General features: G+C 45.9%; 2 protein-coding genes across 13 annotated transcripts in view; one reads left to right on the top strand and one right to left on the bottom strand.

The window, feature by feature from the left end:
* IRAK4 (interleukin 1 receptor associated kinase 4) overlaps positions 1–1,770 on the bottom strand; it is a 34,349-nt gene extending 32,579 nt beyond the window's left edge. The window contains exons 1-2 of one of the 7 annotated variants that reach the window (XM_090042363.1): positions 1,647–1,735; positions 37–76 (exon numbers count right to left, since the gene is read on the bottom strand). The gene's annotated coding sequence lies outside the window, so the exon portion shown is untranslated. The other 6 variants (XM_090042365.1, XM_090042366.1, XM_090042361.1 and 3 more) reach the window with 6 other exon arrangements.
* The window catches only part of PUS7L (pseudouridine synthase 7 like), a 33,803-nt gene continuing 16,216 nt past the window's right edge, over positions 1,660–19,246 (top strand). For 2 of the 6 annotated variants that reach the window (XM_090042358.1, XM_090042360.1), the window contains exons 1-4: positions 1,844–2,130; positions 3,226–4,127; positions 4,976–5,135; positions 11,613–11,808. In XM_090042358.1, the coding sequence (XP_089898484.1) occupies positions 3,254–4,127; positions 4,976–5,135; positions 11,613–11,808 (1,230 nt within the window). In that variant the 5' untranslated portion in view covers positions 1,844–2,130; positions 3,226–3,253. Of the gene's footprint in view, positions 1,798–1,843; positions 2,131–3,225; positions 4,128–4,975; positions 5,136–11,612; positions 11,809–19,246 lie in introns of those variants that run through there. The other 4 variants (XM_090042356.1, XM_090042355.1, XM_090042359.1 and 1 more) reach the window with 4 other exon arrangements.

Raw genomic sequence — 19,246 nt, 5'->3', positions numbered from 1 at the left:
CCCCATGAATTCATATATGGCTTTGAGGATTTGTACCTAAGTCCACGAGTCTTTCCAATATATCCCAGACTCCAAGCTGGTTTCAGAGACAAGGAACCAAGTTCATTATCCTGCTTAGAACTACAGAATAACAACACGTAGGGCAGAGAATCCCACACTGCAACCCAGTACCCATGGTCTAAATTCAGGTCCTCACCCTTGTTAAAAATGGACTTAATGAAGTTCATAATTCAATTACATTCTAGGGGTGGGGGTTTTGCTGGAGCAACCCAGAGCTGCTCCTCAGCTGCATGCAGCTGGGAAAGGCCCCTGGGATAAGAGGTTGCTGACCTGGTGGATGCCCTGCCTAATCTTCATAACCAAAAAATCTCACTGCTATCTTTCTTTGGGTAATTTTATCTAATGTTAGGCTTCAAAGGCCATATCCAAATGAGCAAGAACGTGCATTCTGCAGCACCTCAAAGCCTTCTGAGGCGTCTCAAATGCATGTGGCACAGTTAATTTGTTCACCATGCTGCATATTTGCTGTGTAGTGGCAAAATTTGATTCTGGGAAATCCTCGTATCTTAAAAAAAATACCCAACAAAATCCCCCAAATGCATAAAAAACAAGAGGTGCAGTACACATGGCTGCAGCATGTGCGACCTGAACCCAGAGCCTGGTTGGCCAGAGACATGCCCTGCCTGCTGGCCAGGCTACGTACACCTGGATCACCACTGCTACAGCCCTTGGAGGCCCTTAGGTAAGGATGCTGGGGCCAGCCCAGGTTCTAGCCCAGCCTCCCCTACCCCACCCAGGGCAATTTGCCATGCACCAGAGCATGCATGGGCAGGGGTGTGTGCTGGGAACAAGCAGCAGTGGCACAAATGTGCTGCTGCTATTTGTCCCTGGGGAACACACGTTCCTGCTCATGGGGACACACCCAGAGATTGGATATTAGGAAAGACTCTCACTGGGAGGATGGTAAAGCACTGGAGGAGGCTGCTCAGAGGGGTTGTGGAGTCTTCATTCTTAAGACGTGAGGGGACAAAGCCTGGGCTGGGATGATTTATTTGGGGACGGTCTGGCTTTGAGCTGGGGGTGGGAGGAGATCCCCCTGAGGTCCCTTCCAACCTCACTTTCTACCATGCTAAAACAGGTACATCCAGGGGGCTGTGTTTAAAAGGGGCAGCCTGGATGCTCATACAGCACCTGGGCCAAAGGGCATAAGGCAGTGACAGCGGCCCAAAGAGACCCGGGGCCCCCCGTCTGAGGAAGCAGCCAAGGGAGCAGAGAGACACGGCCCCAGGCGCGCGGTGCGAGCGAGCGGGGGCAAGGTTTTTGCTTGCGGGACGCTAGGGTTTGGCTGGAGCAGCCCAGAACCGCGGCTTGGAGCGGGACAAGGCCCGGGGCAGGAGGTGTCCGGACCGACGGATGCGGGGAGTCATCACGGGTCAGTCCCGCGGTGTCCCCCCGCCCCGGCAGAGCCGCGCGGCTCTCACAGCAGCCGGAGCCGTGACCGTGATCGGGACCGTCCCACCCGGATCCCTGCGGGAAGTACGGACAGACCGCGGCAGCCCCTCACCTCACCTCACCTCACCTCACCTCCCGGCCCTAGGCCCCAGCACTCCCCTCCCCCGCCATTGCTCAACTCCGGGAATTCCTACTTCGGCTTCCCCTTTAAGAAGGCCTAGGAGGGCGGCCTGCCACCTTCCCCTTAAGAAACGCGCGCCTGCGTAGACGGTGCCGGGTGAAACAGGAAGAGGGTGGTGAACCCGGAACGCGGCCCGACTCCTTCCTGCTGCGTGGAAACCGATGGTACGGTCCGCCCGTCCCTCCCCCCTGCGTGCTCAGGAATGTGGTGTCTTCCATGTGCGCCTGGCTTCCTCGCGCGTGGGCAAAGCCCTGAGCCGGGGCGGGGCTTCCGGACTTTCCTAGTCCCGTCTGTACAGCAGCGCGTGGCTGGGCCTGGGCCGGGCTCTTGCCGAGGGAGCCGTAGGCCAGGTGTGGAGAGCATGCGGCCCGCGGGCCGGATGTGGCCCACTGGGGCATTCTGTTTGGTCTGTGGGGCCATTAAAAACATTTAGAAAATTAATATTTATCTGCCCCTGGCTGCCTGTCATGCGGCCTTCAACTGCTTCCCAAAACCCAGTAAGTAGTCCTCCGCCCAAAATAATTGCCTGTCCTTGGTGTAGGCGAAGGGGCCCATGGGGCATGACTGACACCCCCTGTGTGTCTGCCTGTGGGTGTGGGGCCCTCAGAGAGTTGCCTTCATAATGTGCCTGAGCTTCCTGCAACTGGCTCCAACCTCTTGACACCTGGCAACTGTCATCCCCCTTAAGTCACCACACTTCTCTCTGACTTAATCAGATAGGCCCTTTCTTTACACTGGGCCTGTTACACACATTGTGTGATTTGTTGGTGAGTGGTGAAATAAAGTGAAACCACCCACACTTGCAAAGTCTCCTGTGTAACAAATCAATGGTTGGTTTCTGTCCTGGTGTCCTTTGGGCATGCTTTTGAGCTAGCTGTTGTTTTCTCTGCTTCCCCTACTGGTGTGGCTGTCCCCCCGTTATGCTGGCAGTACCAGCTTCGGTTCTCATTTTGCAGTTGCGTTATGTTTCATCTCTAAATCTCCATGCTTATTTTTATTAAATCTCAGGTGTAAATCATAATCTAAGTCTAGATTGTTGTTCATCCTTCACAAATGAAGATCTCCACATCCAGTGGGGGTTGGGGGAGAAGAGAGAAAAGTAGGAAAGAAAAAGTGAGGGAGAAAAGAGAAAGGAGAAAGAAATTTCACACTTTTGCAGACCAGTCTTTGTACCTCCTTGATCCACCCTGGGATTTCCTTCTCTTTTCTAAATTTACTTATTCTTCCACAAACCTTTTCTTCTTGCGTTCCAGTTACCTCTTTGAGCTCATTCCATTTTACCTTTACTGTCTTTAATTCAGCACTGGGAAGTTTACGTGCTACTCATTCTTAACAGTTTTTCAAAGGTGTTGGATCTGGTCAACCTATGACAGGCCTAACAAGCTTGTAGGTGGTTTTTGAACTGCTCATAGGAAACATTCCATTTTCAACTCATGCTAAATAATTTTAAAATTTCTCTAAGTTGACTTTTTAAAAAGAGATAATGTCCCTCAGTAAGTAGAAAAGGCAGAATTTAAAGTATTCTTATGCCTTTTCTCTGAAGTGTTTCTCTGTTAATTACTCTATCCTTTTTGCAAATTTTGTCATTTCAGATTCGAAGTGGAAACAAGCACTAGAATCATGCTTAATTCTTTTAGTTATGTGAATGATCACATTGGCTTTTGTGGTAGTGTGAAAAACTCTCCTAGTGACTTTGTAGTAACAGAAATTGATGTGTTTGGGCAGTTACTTAGTGACACTGAGTCTTCTTGTGCTATCAGTGAAACTTCATTGAAACAAAATAGCCCCTACCAGCAGCATCACAAAAGGTTAAGAATAAACGCCCCAGAACTGGGTGTAGAGGATGAACATTGCCAGTTGGAAAATCTAAGTCATGCTTCAGAAGAATGTCTTTCATCTGTTAAAGAAAACAAGGAACGTGTGACCAAAACCATACAAAGTGGGATCGATGACACTGACATATTGGACTCCTTGTTAGGCAAGTCTGTGAATGAGCTGCTTAGTCAGTTTGCTTGCAATGTAAAAGATGCATGGAATTCAGAAAATGATCAAACTCCTTATTCTAATGAATTCTCACTGGGGCCTATCTTTGAGAAGGAGAATCGAGCCTGCTTACATAGTGCCGTAAGACAGAAATTTCCTTTCCTAATGACGGTTACAAAAAACAGTGAAATTATTGTAAAAGCAAATGCTGATTACAGAGAGCTTTGCCAGTTAGTTACTGAAGAAGAAGCGTATGATTTTTTTAAATTTTTAGATGCAAAACTGGAGAACTCTAAACTTTCTTTTAAGCCCGATAAGAACAAGGAACACAGAAAGACAGTCCATCATTTCATCAGTAAAAAATTTGGAAAACTTTTAGAAACGAAGTCTTTTTCTGTGACAGACTTCAGTGGTCAGCAAAACACAGCGATAATGGTAAGATTTCGGGATAAAATGTGTTCCAGAAAGAGGCCAGCTGCTGATTGCCAAGAGAAACAGAATCTTTATACAGGTGAATTTTAATAGTTTCATGGTTTTCTTGGATAACATTGCTGTGTTTAAAATAATTAAACTTTTAAACAAGAAAACAGATTCAGGTCTTTTAGTAGTCATACATAAATCAGGAGTAATTCTACTGAGAAAAGTGGTGTAATACCTGTTTTAAATTGGCATGAGGAATGAATCAGTGTTGCTATAAATAAAACTGAACAAAGGAAATGATTGAACTATTTCCATATTTAACTTTTTGTCTTGTGTTTATTGTATGCATTGGCTGCTTAAGGATGGAGAATCTGTGTGCTTTGATATTAACCTGTTCTGTTAGAGGGTAGGATTTTATTTCCTGCAGTCTTATGATAGTCAGATTTGGCTTATGACAGTATTTCTTAAAACCTCTACTCAGAGTAATGTGTCTATCAGAAGACACATCTACCTGATACTCAGAGTAATGTGTCTATCAGAAGAGCAGTATGTGTTAAAGAGACCAACATTAAATTTCATGTTCTCTTTAAATTTGTCATTAGGTGTTTTGTAATTTAAGTTGTGCAGTTGTTTTAAGTGAATAACAGTGAAGAGATTTTTGTCTTGGTAATATTGAAAAGTGCTGTTGTTCTTGAGCTTATCTGTTCTGGTTTTTGTAGCTTAATTAGTTTCTCTTACTGTGTACATCTTTCTGTTTTGACATGGAATTTTTTTATTTTTTTTTTAACTACAGATTTAGATTTTTAAAAAATCCTTCTATAGTCATAGCAGGTAACATCTTCTAGATATAAAGAACTGGCACCTGGCTATTCTTCATGGTATGGGGCCTTGGATAACTTGAATGTGGGTTTTTTAATAACTTTGAGGTCATTGTTTCAGCTTTCACCCTTCAGAAAGAAAATCTGGAAACACTAGAAGCAATTGGCTATTTGTCATCTGAACTTGGTGTGCTTCCTTCAGACTTCAGTTACACAGGCATCAAAGATAAGAAGGCCATTACCTACCAAGCTATGGTTGTGAAGAAAGTGACTCCTGAGAGGTACTAAAAATTGATTTCCAATATAAAACAACTATGCCAGTGGAGTACCTTAATACATGTAAATGCAGCAGCACTTCATAGATTTCATAGACAGTAGGGCTGGAAGAGACCTCATAAGGTCATTGGGTCCAGCCCCCTGCCCAAGGGGCAGGAAATCAGATGGGGTCAAAGGATCCCAGCAAGATAAACATCCAAATGTTTCTTGAAAGTGTGCAGAGTAGGTGGTTGCACCACCTCTGGAAGAAGGATGTTAAAATAGAAGTTGATATTTTACCGCCTTTCTGTATGAAAATACCCTCCCCTCCAAGGAATGTGAAATTCAGGTTAAGTTGCCTTTTTCCTCCTTTTCCTGGGCATTATCTTTTCAGGCAGCATTGTTAAGAACTAGACAGAAGGAATACAGACTGCAGTCCAGCCTATGACAGTTCATGTCTCACTGAACAAGTTAGTATATAAAGTGCCACCCTGTCCTAATCTTTTGCCTATATTCAGGCTAGCTAGCTGTCTCTACCCTTGAGTCTTGTCCCACTGCAAAAAGAAAGAACAGTCACGTAAAACAGTGTAGGAATAAGAATCAGTCACAAGTTTGCCTTTCCCAGCAGACTTGGCAAATTAAGAATTGTAGCTGCATTTTTCCTACCAGGAGTTGATTGTTCAATACCCCTTTTTTCTCAAAAACTGCAAAAAAGCATGCTGGCACCTTTTTTCCAGAGCAGGGGGATGGGGGGGAAGGCTTATAGGTTACAGCTCCAGCATGAGCCAAGATTTGTGAGGGTTTCCTTTAGTCTTGTATTGTGTCTCTGAAACCAGCAGTTTCTCTCACAGACAGGAGGCAGAGTCACTCTCCACCCCTTCTTGCAGAGAGTTGGTTGGGATAAGGGTCTTCTAGGCTAGGGGCAGACATTCAAAAAGCTGAAGCTTGAATTAATTAAATTTTTCCAAGTTAGTCTAACCTGTGTAGATCGAATCAATTTGCAAGCAAGTAGACATTCACTTTTGACTCCAGAAACGTAGGCACATGCCTCCAGTGACTCAAGCCAGAAGCTGGGGTGTGCTAGAGTGAGCCCTCAGTTTGAGGGAAGCTAAGCTGAGGAAGGATGTGGCTAGGCCTGAGTATAACTAGGGAGTGGAGGCTGCTGCGAGTCAGGCTCCATAATTAGCCTTAGCTTCCCCCATCTCACAGTCAGGTTACATGCCCTCTCCCCGCAGCCTGCTGGCCACTCCTCAGAGGGACTTGACCCAGGGTACCACATTGGTGCCCCCAGTGCTGCTGCTTTCAATGCGGGGATTAAACCCTCCTCCCCCCCTTTCCCTCAGGCTACTGGCATCTGACTGCCGTAGCCCTGGGTACATGAGCAAAGCCTATTGGTGCCTATGCCACCCTCCCTGCAATAGGGCTATGCAACAGAGGGACTTCTCAGGACTGATTTCCCAGTGGCCCACCCACCTGTTTCTGGGCTAACCACCCGCCTTCTTCCTGCCATGCCTTGTTGTTAATTAACTAATTGATGTAAATTAACTGGGAGGCTGTCCATTTCTTGCCCTAATGGCTGGGGGCGCTATCTGCGTCTCCGTTTCTCCCCTACACTGCAGCCCAAGCATCACAGATGGCATCCAGATGTTATCAATATCACTGGGCCTCAGAATTCTACTAGTTGAACCCTGCCTAGATCCCTCTCCTCAGGCAGCCTATTCTGCTGTCATTCTGGGCAACATAGCTGCCTGAACTGCTTCCCCTTATGGGTGTGGTCCCATCAGGACCTTTGTCTACTAGCTCTGGCCCACCTCCAGGCCAGCTGGAACACCAGGCCCTCAGCTCTTGGGCGTTCCTCGCTGTGGGCCCCTGGCCCTTCAACCCTTCCAGTCCTGGCCCCTGCATTGACTAGTCAGGGGATCTCCAGACAGGTGTGAGTCTGTGGCCCCACTTTCTCTCTCTGGGGGTCCACCTTCCAGACCCTACAAAGGGGGTAATCCCCCAGCTGTGGGGGCTAGGAGTTAAGGTGCCCCAACCCATCTTTCACTAGGGTGGTAACTGGCCTGGTATTTCCTGGGGGCTCCCACACCACTGGGAGCCCCACCAGGCCACCCACTCCTAGCAGGGTGCAGTTTTAGGTCATATCCAGGACCAGGAGCCTCCTGACTATCCCCTACCATTCCTCCCTTAACCTCCAAATGATACCAGCAGCTGTTCAGCCAGGCAAAATGTCCTGTTTGTATGGGCAGCCCTGAATCTAAAATGGCTGCCCTAATCAGGCACCTGCCAGCTGCTGTATTCTGGCCCCTTAAACTGGTAGGCACAAACAGTGCCCTGCCACAGGGTATTAAATCCCTGCTTCCCCTCAAGCTACAGGGGTCTGGACCCGCTCCTGCTCCTGCTCCTGGAGCAGTGAAGAGGGTGGGGGACTGGGGATGCCTGGCAAGGGCTCGTGTCCCCTTGCCAGGCAAACCTGGTAGCACTCCAGAGCAGGCTTTCCCATCCCCACCAGGAATGCTGCATGCCCCCAGAGGCTGTGGGGCACAGTGACCACCCGCAGGCGGTGGCGGGGTATAGCAGTGGCAAGCAGGGAGCTCCTGCAGGCAACCACAGTAGTGCTGGCAGCATGGGGGGTGGGTGGCCGCTGGCAGTGTCAGCAGCGACAATCAGGGACCACCCACAGACGCTGCGGGAAGTGGGGGGTGGCAAGTAGCGAATGCCCGCAGGCACCATCAGCAGCATTGGTGGTGCTTTTTGCAGGGGGCGCACTGCCAAGCTCAGGGGGTATGTGCATGCACCCTCTACGCATCGCTAATAATTCCCACCCTTTTCTTAGCCAACTGAAGCAGTGATAGTGCTCTAGGTAGGGAGGAGAGGGGCAGGGCCAACCCTGCTTGGCTGAAACAGACAGCCCAGCCCAGCTGATCCCAGTGCTGCAGAGCATGCTGGGATGCTGGAGGATTCTGATTTAACTTAAACCAGGAAGGGGTCTGGGACAGAAGTTTCATAAACTAGTTTGACCCAAGTCAGTTAAGTCTGATACTACATCCATCCAGGTTTATCTTAAACCACTTTTGGCCATTTTGAAACTGGTTTATGTGCACTGAACTTCTGTTCTGTTACAGGTTTAAACCAGTTTCTGATTACTTAAGCCGGTTTATATGTTACTTCTATCCCTAGCCCTAGGGAGTGAATAGAATTTCAAGTGGTGAGAGGTTGCAAAGCCCACAAGAGACTTGCATTAGGGTAATTATATTTGGCTCCTACCCAAGGGAGTACATGCATGAGTCTGATTCCAACATCCCCTTGTATAGATAGCTAGAGGTAAAATGATTTAAAGTGGGTGAGACTGACAGATTTCCTCTTAACCCTTTGCTTCCCTTGACAAGCTTGATCAACACAAATCGAAATAGATTTTTCTATTAATAGCGTTGTGGCTACTGTCCTGAAATTCAGATGCAACTATTTCTTCCTATTCACTTTTCCTAATAACAGAAGTAAGACATTTTACAATGTTATACTTATTTTAAGAGAGTAACCTTTTGGAATGCTGTAGCAAACTTGTAGAAATTTTATACTACAGGAGCTAGTGGGTTAATGAATATTGAAAATGGCAGGAATGAAGTAGGACTTCCTCTCCTCTTTGGTGCTACAACAGTGGCTCTGCTTTGTGTTGTTATGGCTTGATCCTGTAAATACTTGCCACCAAATATAGTGCTTATCCTCATAGGTAACCCCACTGACTTCAGTGAGGTACACATGAAAAGCACTGCTCTTGGTAGCCAGTTTATGTAGGATTGAACTCTAAGTTGTTATTGTGTCAGTTGGAAGCTTATTTTTATCCTACTTCTGTTGAAAATGATCTTCCTGACCTTAAAAATATTTGTTTTAGTGACACTTCAGAAACATTATTTAAAAACTATATTGTTTTATTTGTGTTTGTATATTGTAGCTGGATTACTTACTGACAGAGTAACTTCTTGGACATTTTCAAGGTTGACCAAACTGAATTCTTCATTCCCATACTCACTATTCTGGCCTCTGAAAATCTGTTTTTCATTAAAAATGAAAGCTGTACTATGTCAGTCTCTACAACACAATCAGTCTCTTCTGGTCAGCCTTATGAAAACAAACTCAGAGCATTGATTCTCTTCTTGGGTGTGCATACACATGCTTATAATTGGAAACATAGCTGACAGTTCAAATATTTGGCCTTTGAGTATCCACTTAATTCTTACGTACTTACCCAGAAGTAACATCTGTTCAAGCCGATGTAAGTTTTTTCTGCATAAGAGCTTGAACTTGCTTGAATTTTATCTAATATTTTTATCATCTATATCACCAGACTGTAAATATATAAATCTTTCTAAAGATGGAAAACTGGTTGCTGCTTGTTGCTCAGATATATTTAGCTGTATTTTTTTTTAGTTCTAATTATCCAAGCATAACTACGTTAATTTGTTCTTTCTTTTTAATTAGTTTTTCAGGTTAACGTGCAACAGAATTTTACTGTTTCTATTAACTTGTAGTTAGATACAACCTTAAAAAAAAAAAAAGTATTCCACCTTTCTTATTGGAAAGTCCATGTTCTTGTGGCCTCAGGACCAAGGGAACTACAGGAAAACTGAGTTCCCAGCAGTGGGGAGATGGCAGAAAGTTTATTAAGGTTTAATTCAGAATTCATTTAATGTAGATTTGACAAAACTGAATGTACTCTTTCTTACCCAGTATCTGTGAAGTGTGGCAAAAACAGACAATGGAAAGCCTTATTTTTTTACTGTTGCTTACATTTTATTTAGCATTGATCACACCTCAGTTTTGGCTATTTGTTTTTATTTAACACTACATTTCAATACTTAGAAGTTCAATAAATTCATAAATTCTGAAAAGAGTTTTGTAAAGAGATGTGGCAAATATACAATCTGTCTGTAAGCTTCTTTTGTATGTTTTGTATTTGCATATTACTCACTGTAAAAGCAGGCCTTCTTGAACAGTACCTTGTATACCACCAAGGAGTGCTTGCTGCTTGGTCTGCAGACAGCTGTTTGGGCATATATGATGAAGGTCCCTTCCTTGTTTACAGCTATACATTTCTGTAAAGAAACTGCAAATCCTATCAACATTATTGATTTCCCAGGCAAGAAGTAGCTATTCACAGTACAAGTACATCATTTAAGCCTAAATAGGAGGCAAGGTAGGCCATGGGCCCGTTGTGAAAGGGCAAGGGATTCTTAGGGCATGTGTAGACGAAACAAGGGGCATGTGTGCTCGACACTTTAAAGCGGGTTAAATGCTTTGGCACTGTCTTAATGGTGTTGGTGTTTGCACGCATCGGCAGCATACTATGCATTAACTCCAGCTGCTGTAGCACATTCGGCAGCATAATGTGTCTTAAATGACTTCGGGGCACAGCAAATTAAAATACCTCTGAGGAATTTTAGTTTGCCCTACAGCTGCAGAGTGAAGCACCGGGCTTTGTGCTGCTCAGGGACTGTGCAGGCAGCCTGGCAGCAACCCAGGAAGGCAGGCTCCACTGAAGGGGATAAAAAAAAAAAAAAGAAAGAAAAAATATCAGGCTCACCATTTTTGAGTGGTTTTTTTGTTTGTTTGTTTGTTTCCCCTGGAGCCCGCCTGCCTGAGCTGTACAGGGGCCCAGTCCTTCCCTCCGTGGCTGTGGTGTCCCCCTGGGACTGTCCAAGTCAGGTGCCTGCAGGCAGGTGCTGCCTGGGAAGGAACTGCTGCTGCGGAGGGAACCACCAGCCCTCCCCTCCCACCCCTGCAGCCCAGGGACCACTCCACCCGCTGGCAGCTCGCCCTCCCCTCCCTGCCACCAGAGAGGCAGGTAAGACATGGGTATACACAACACGGGGGTTTACTTTGCCCTAAATTGAAGCGATGTTTTCAAAAACCCACTGCCTCAGTTTAGGGCCCCCGTTTCATCTACACACACCCTTAGAGACAATTTAGATGGGATTTATTCTGAAAAATTTGAATGCCCCCACGTAACTTTAATAGCACCAGACACTTTCTCAAGAAGACTGTCAATATCCTTCATGTAATCAATCATATTTTCTTCTAAGAATCATTTGACAAAAGGAGAGGCAAGGTAATCTGTTTTATTGGATCATCTATGTAACTGAGGTAGTTAGGTTTTTGAATGCAAGACATTCTTTGTCAGGTCAAGCTTATCTAAGTCTATCACAACTACAGGTAGATCAGTAAAACACATCACCCTAAGAAATCCTTACATCTCACATAATTTCTGGACTATCATAGCTGCAACATCACTCTTATGCTATCTTGACAAAGGGATTAATTTCTAAATCATAGACTCCTAAATATCCAGAGTCATGACTTCCTATGAGATTCAGTAAAAATCCTTGAACACCAACTACTTGGAATCCTAACTTCACACATGATTAGTGCTGAGGTAGGGAACATTTTTAAGTTGAATATTTTTAATAAGAGACTTTTCATAAACTCCCAATTTATTATTTTTGTAGGATGAAAGAAGTTGGAACAGCAATTGTAAAAAAGGGAATGAAAGTGTATAACATTCACAGAGTATGCCAGCACCTTAGACTTGGTCAGCTGAAGGGAAATCACTTTGATATAACTGTGAGAGATCTAGGGCTCCAACAAAATGATTCTTCTGCAGATCTGAAAGAGAGAATATCAGAAGCAATTGAGAACATTAAGGTAAAGTAATTCCACAATTTAAATTTCAACACTGTGATATTTTTACCCTGTTTAAAAAAAAAAATGTTTATTTGGTTTTTGAAACTAAAACAAATGTGCTTTGTTGTCTGCCTGTTCATTCTATCTTCTGCCTCTAGTTTGTTGGCTGTGGCAACAATTACCTGTTTTGGATAATGTCTTCCCTTCAACTTGTTTTCACAGTCCAAGGGACAAGGAATAGATCAGCTTTCTAAATAAGGAGGGCAATTATTATGGCTGCAGTGTTGAATAAATAAAAATGTGGATGCCACAATAGATGGGGATATGGCAAATGAACTGAAGAGACTTGAAGACAATTTAGAGACAAAGATAGTTGTGATGTACCTGCCCCATCTCTTACATTTGTTGGGAGTGGCAGCATATAAGTCAAATAAATGAATAAATAGGAAAATCCATGATTTGTTTATGTAAAATGCATAGATTTTCATGGGCATTGGATAGAAAAGATAATATTGAAAATGCAAGTAGAAAAGAAAGGAAATTTCATGGCACTTCTTGTAGATTCTGACAGGACCTGTCCTGACTAACTAAAGTAAAAGTAAAGTAAGTCATTTGACAGGAACTTGAATTAGTGAGAAGAGTGGAGGGACATTAGAAAGAGAGAAATTATTTTATCTGCATGTATTATACTAAACAATATTTCTTTCTTTCTCTCTTCTTTGCTAAAGCACTTAAGGGAGACCACCCCTGCCCCAGCCCTGGCACAATCTGTGGGCAAGGCAAGAGCCCCTAAGGGCACACTTGCCTGCCTGTACACTAATGCCAGGAGCCTGGGCAACAAGCAGGACGAGCTCGTCCTCCTGCTCAGTGCAAAGAAATATGATGTCATTGGGATAACGGAGACCTGGTGGGACTCCACCCATGACTGGACCACGGGCATAGAGGGCTATACCCTGTACAGGAGGGATCGTGTTGACCGGGTAATTGAAGTCACCCATGACAACCAAGGTCCTGGAGCAAGCGGCCTCAGTCAGTTCCCGGGCGAACTCCTGGTCAAGCTCAAGACTTTGAGTGGGAGGTCTGTAGTAGACTCCCACCGTTGTGTCCCCTGTGCCGTATTCCCCACGAATTTTTACCCAGAGGGTCTCTAGCTGTCCATGCTGGTCGCCAACATCAGCTTGCAGGGACATGTAGCTTTCCTTCACATAGACAGCTACACCCCCACCCCCTTTGGCAACACGATCCCTCCTGTACAGGGTATAGCCCTCTATCCCCGTGGTCCAGTCATGGGTGGAGTCCCACCAGGTCTCCATTATCCCAATGACGTCATAATTCTTTGCACTGAGCAGGAGGATGAGCTCCTCCTGCTTGTTGCCCAGGCTCCTGACATTAGTGTACAGGCAGGCAAGTGTGACCTTGGGGGCTCTTGCCTTGCCCACAGATTATGCCAGGGCTGGGGCAGGGGTGGGCTCCCTTAAGTGCCTTGGTCTGCTGGCTTTGCAAGGGTTGCTCAGCGGGCCAGCAGTGGCAGTAGTCCCCCCATCCCCCAGCGGACTTAGTTTAAAGCCCGGTGGAGCAGGTCAGCCAGCCTGGCTGAGAAGAGCCTCCTCCCCAGGGGGGAGAGGTGGAGGCCATCTCTTCCCAGCAGCTTGCTGCCTCTCTCGCCAAAGAGCGGGCTGTGGTCATGGAAGCCAAAGCCTTCCTGATGACACCAGCACCGCAGTCTTTGGTTCACTGCGTGGATCCTCCTCTCCCTCCTCAGCCCATAGCCCGAGACTGGGAGGATCGACGAAAACACCACCTGAGCTCCCAGACCCCTAAGCCCCGCTCCCAACTCCCTGTAGTGCCTCATGACCTGGCTGGGGGTGCTCCGAGCCATTGGTGTCCCACGTGAATAAAGAGCATGGGATAGTGGTCTGTGGGCCGGAGGAGCTCTGGGATCCTCTGCACGGTGTCTCGGATGTGGGCCCCCAGGAAGCAGCAGACTTCCCGGGCTAAGGGGTCGGGGTGGCAGATTGACCCCTCAGTTCCCCGCAGGATGGAGTCTCCCACAACAAACGCCTTTTGCTTTGTCTTGGGGAGAGCGGGGGCAGTAGCTGCGGTTGAGCCTGGGTTGCCTGCGGGAGCTGGCAACTGAGCAGGCTCTGCTGGGGCTGCAAGAGGTGTGAACCTGTTGCTAAGCTCTGGCGAGGGAGGGGTGGTGCAGCGGGCTTTAGGGCCCTTGACCACTTTGGTCCCTGTCACTGACTGGGCAGAGCGGGAGGTCCCAGAGTCCTCCTTAGTCCTGGAGGGAGACGGTGGTCTATCCTGCAGCTCCTGGGGGAGAAGGTCCTGGCAGTAGGAGTCTATCTCCTGCTCGCAGTCCCTGATGGCACGCAGTCTCTGGACTGTGGCCTGGAGCTCCTCCAGCTGGTGCGCCAGAGACCCCAGTAGGGAGCAGACCCTGCAAGGGGAGGTGGCCATGCTCCCGGGCCCCAGAGCCTGAAAAAGGGACAGGCAGCCCCCGCAGCCAAGAGCCAGGGACTCGGTCTGCGTGGAGCCCGGAACCATGGGCTCCGTCTGGGTGGCTGTCTCTGAGGTGCCCAATGGGGGGGTCAGCAGAGCCCGAGGGGACTCTTGGGGTGCGGCGCATGCCCATCCGTGTCATGCCTCTGGTAGGCTGGCTACGGCTGGGGCTGACTGCTCTGGGTGGGTTGTAGGCAGGGTCCCGTGCCCTCCCACGCCCTCTCCTGCACAAACTCCACGCTAACTCGAGCGCCTGTTTACGCGGCTCCGGTCGTGTGGCTCCCTGGGGGGCTGGGCCTGGGCGGGGGCTTGACCGGGCCGGGCTCCACGCAGCCGGCCTCCTCCCAGGGAGCGAGGAGTTAACCCATTCCCACCACGGGCCCGCTTACCTCCGGCTGTGGGTTGGCAGGGGGCTCTGCGGCTGCTGAGGGGGTGTCTGGGGGGCTTCAGGGGAGCGGGGGCGCAGCGGGCTTCACCCGTGCGTCTCTCACCGCTCCGGAGCCTAACTGAGCTTTTTTCCCCTGTTTGGCTGGCCCTTTTAAACTGCGCGCATGCGCGGTGGGCCTGCCATCAGGGAAAGCTGGTTTCTCAGGCCAGGGGGGGCCCTGCTCGGGATTTGGGGGCCCTGCACTACAGGAAGGGGACTGGTGAGTACCCCACTCCTTCTCTTCTCTCTCCCTGGGGGGCTGGGCCAAGTAGGGGCCTGGGCGGGGGCTTGACCCGGCCGGCTCCACGCAGCCGGCCTCCTCCCAGGGAGCGAGGAGTTAACCCCTTCCCACCACGAGCCCGCTTACCTCCAGCTGTGCTGGGGGTCGGCAGGGGGCTCTGCAGCTGCTGAGGGGGTGTCTGGGGGGCATCGGGGGAGCGGGGGCGCAGCAGGCTTCACCCGCGCATCTCTCACCACTCTGGAGCCTAACTGATCCTTTTTATACAGATCGTACTGAGGCCAAACTCCTATTAATGTTGATTTCAATGGGAACTTTGTGCAACTTAAGCATTTGGCACATGGAAAATACTCAATTAGTTTGATATGATATACAGTAGGTAATGATTAATGTATGCAGAAACATTTTGATTTGGTTTATTTTCATGGAGAAGCTTAGCTTTTTGAGAGGGAGCATGAAGAAGCATCTCTTCCTGGTGAATTCCTGGGTATGTCTACATGAGGCACTTGCTATACAGAAGCCTAATAACACTGCGCAGTAGCGTGCCAGTCAAAAACCATGCTAATATGCTACTGTGCAGTGTTATTAGGCTACCATGCAATAAGCATCACACAAAAAACAAGCACCAGTGCTGCAGTGCAGTAACCGTAGTTACTGAGCATTTAATTTAGTACTTCACGAAGCAAGTACTAAACTAAATGCACAGTAACTGCTATGCATTAATGATTGTGTGGACGGGCCCTTTGTGTGCATGTGGTTGAACAGGTCATTCATGCCTACAGTCTCGAAGTCATGTAAGCACCTACTGCATTTTTATACATGTAAGCACCACGGTGCTGGGTGCTTCGAAAAGTGCCTAGCGCTGCAACATTTGCAGTTGTATAAGCGGCAAAATGCATGACAGCGCTGAGAAAATGGCAGTGGCACACTTTTGAATGAAAACATATTGGAAGTTCTTTAGTTAAAAAATCCACTTGTTTTCTGCACGCTTATGCTCATTTTGCCGCATATACAACTACATGGAGTGTAGTGCAGTATGCCTCAACTCTTGTGCAGAGCAAACTCAATTAATCAAGCCTGCTCTGAACGGGCGGATCTCTGGCACATTGTGGGACAGAAAAGTATGTGTATAAATTCCCCTAATGTCTAATTTGACATTAATTTTCCAGAGAAATCTATGATGGCTGGCTAGCTAAGTACATTTGTGCATCTCGTTCTCAGTGGATGCATCTACGCGTGCACTTTGCTGTGGAGCTAATCTACTCTGCAGTAAAGTGTCTCCATCTACTGAAGCCAGTATTAGGACACAGTAAATTAACTAACTCCACTGTCAAATAGTAGTGTTGGTGATAGAACTGCCTTACAACAGAAACAGTATCTGCATTGAAATGGGTGTATAAACAGTGACAGGAGGGTGGATTGATTTAAATCATGATTTAAATCACCAAGAGAGAACCTTGATTTAAATCATTGATTTAAATCAAATTTCCCACTGATACTTCTTCGCATATTTCTTAAACAGTGGTGTAAATCTGATCACTAAAACATGTTAATTTACAACTCAATATAGCATTTTATAACATCTGTCCTTAAACACTTCTTGTTTAATTTTCGAATTTTATTAACACTAACAGACAAGTCATCACAACACTAAACGTATGCTATCCTTAAAACTTCTACAACTAGATCTCATCTCCCCCACTCCCACTGTCATTTATATTTATAGACTGAAACAGAAATATGAGTTTTCCTGCATTTTCAACTCCCAGTTGATTTCTTATCTTTGAGTGAATAATACCAAATGATGAAAATATTCTCTCTGTGCCTGAAGAGGGAGCGACTGCTGTGAAAAGTTGGCCTAGCAACTGAAGGAACTCTGTTTCAAGGTGCCTGGCTAATGATTTCCACCAATTCAGGAGAGTGACTTTGTTCAAAACATCATCAGTAAACATGTACTGTTTAAATGGTTCCCCTCCAGCTCTTAAATTTGTTATGACTGGCATTACTGAGGAATGATTTTGAGATGCCCATGCAATGGCAGCATCATCTTCAGAAGTTAGGCGTCTTTCTTTATATCTGAGGTTGAAAAAGTTTACATGAAAATGTGGTGGAGTTAGTGCTTGATCCATTTGCTTCTTTATCGCCTGCAGTTTAACTTTCTAGTTATGTTTTCTTTCTTCAGTGTCTCTTGAAGTGCCTTCCAAATTTCGACAGCATCAGCAGTGCAGCAACAATCTCTCTGAAGTTTGTTTAAGGCTATGGATATAGGCTTCAGTATACCGAGCATATCCTCTACATTTCTCTTTAATCCAATGTTAGATACTTTGGATGAGATACTTCCATCTATTTTATCATGGTTTTCTTCACACATTTTTATGAGGATAGGCCAGTTCTTAATAAATTGTTCAAAACCATCAATCAACCACAGAATTCCATCAAACATATTAAGGGAGAATTAGTTTGGATCCTCCTGCTCTTTTTAGTGGAGCTGAAGCAAAATGGTTGTTATGGAAATATTTTGCGACTTCAACATTTTTCTTTTATTTCTGGAGAGGTACTTAAGTCTTTGGCTAAAAGATGCATTAAATAGGCACTGCAGCCAGATGTTATTAAAGAGCATCCTTCTGTTTCTTCTTTTAAGTTATCTTTTCATCTTTGCCATGTTTGCAGCATTGTCTATGACAAAACTGCGCAAGTGACGGTTCAATTTTTGTTTGCAGTTTATTACCACTTTCACTGTCACTTCTTTTAAATATTCTGCTGTGTGGGCATTTCCCAATGTATCTTTCAGAAACAATAGATATGCACCCCCATCTTCCGTTGTCACGCAGGCACATATTACTGTGTCATTGTGTAATTGCTCCAACCATCAAGGCTTAAACTGGCAAATTTCCCACACTGTTCAGGTTCCTTCTCATGCACTGTATCTAGCAACTTTCCGCCAGTGTCTGCTCTACCAGGGAGAGTGTAGCTTGGTCGTAAGGACTCAACCATGTCAATGAAGTGTTTATTGTTAACAATGCAAAAAGGAGAATTTGTGGCATAAATGAACTGAGCAATCTTTTTATCTATGATGTCTTGTTGGTGTTTGCTGGTCTTTACTGCAAACCCATCCATGGTGGTGGTTTTACTGAATGATTGAAATGTTTTGCTTGCTACTGATGCTTTGTTGTCTGAAATATGTTTAGTTACAGCACTGCTGCTAAAAGTACCAACAGAAGTTGTTGCAGATAGATGAAGTCTCTTATGCTTAAATGGGATCTGGAAACAAAAATGACTTTTGAATAGTCATTCTTCTCAGTTCTTTTCACTCTATTATTAGTTAATCATTTACATTTTTTTTCAGCTAGGATGCAGATCTGATTCCAAATTACCAAAAAAGCTAAGACTGACTGCACCAGAGTGCACTTAATTTGGAGTAAGCCCCACTGAACTCGCCGGCACTTCTGTTTTTTGAGAAAACAAGTATAGGATGGGGTTCCCTTGGAAAACCTGAGCTACACTGAAGTAAAATATGGTGTAGACTTATGGTATCCCCACTGTGGTCTGGGGCCATGATGTTCCAGAATAAGGGGCATGTATTATGCAATATAAAATAAGAAAATGACACCCGGTGGCAACTGGCAACTCTAGACTTCTAGATTTTTCTTCCTGCAGCTTTCTATACAGTAAGCTTGGGTAATAGATTCTAAACTTGGTTAACTAATTAAACAAGCCATAAGGATTAGCTAAGCTAAACTTCTTTTTCTAGCAACATCCAACATGGCAAACACCTTGGGAATTTACTTGTTAAATCACACTTGTACTAAAAGGCATAGAGAGTCTTGCATTGCAAAGTGAATTATTTAATTTACTAACCAGCTGATCCATATTGTTCTTCAGACATATCCAGATCTTCATTCACATCATTTTCTCCCAATAAGCAGTTTTCATTATGATGTTTCATTATTGTAACTAGGCCCTGCATTTCCTTCTTGCACTTCTTATACTTAACACGTGCTTTTTTTTTTACCTAGGGAAGGAATTTCTTCAAAATATTCCCAGATAGGGTCTCTCTTATGCCTAGAAGCCCTGACAGTTTTTCTGTGGCGAAAGTGTTGGGGAATATAGGAAGCTGTGTGTGTACTACTGAATAATGTCTTCCCTTTTTCTTTCCAGTCCACTCCATTGTTCCTTTCTACTCTGCCTCCGTCCTTTCCTATGTTGTCTCTCTGTCTTTAAGACAGCGTCTTAACTGACTCCTCTGCCTTGCTTGGCCCAGCTCTACCACCACTTAAGCACAGAACAGC

Source organism: Crocodylus siamensis, chromosome 4, assembly GCF_052110815.1.
Source record: "Crocodylus siamensis isolate JL-2025a chromosome 4, ASM5211081v1, whole genome shotgun sequence".
NCBI lineage: Eukaryota > Metazoa > Chordata > Crocodylia > Crocodylidae > Crocodylus > Crocodylus siamensis.
The sequence above is the reverse complement of the archived record's forward strand: the minus strand, read 5'-3'. Positions and strand labels throughout refer to the sequence as shown.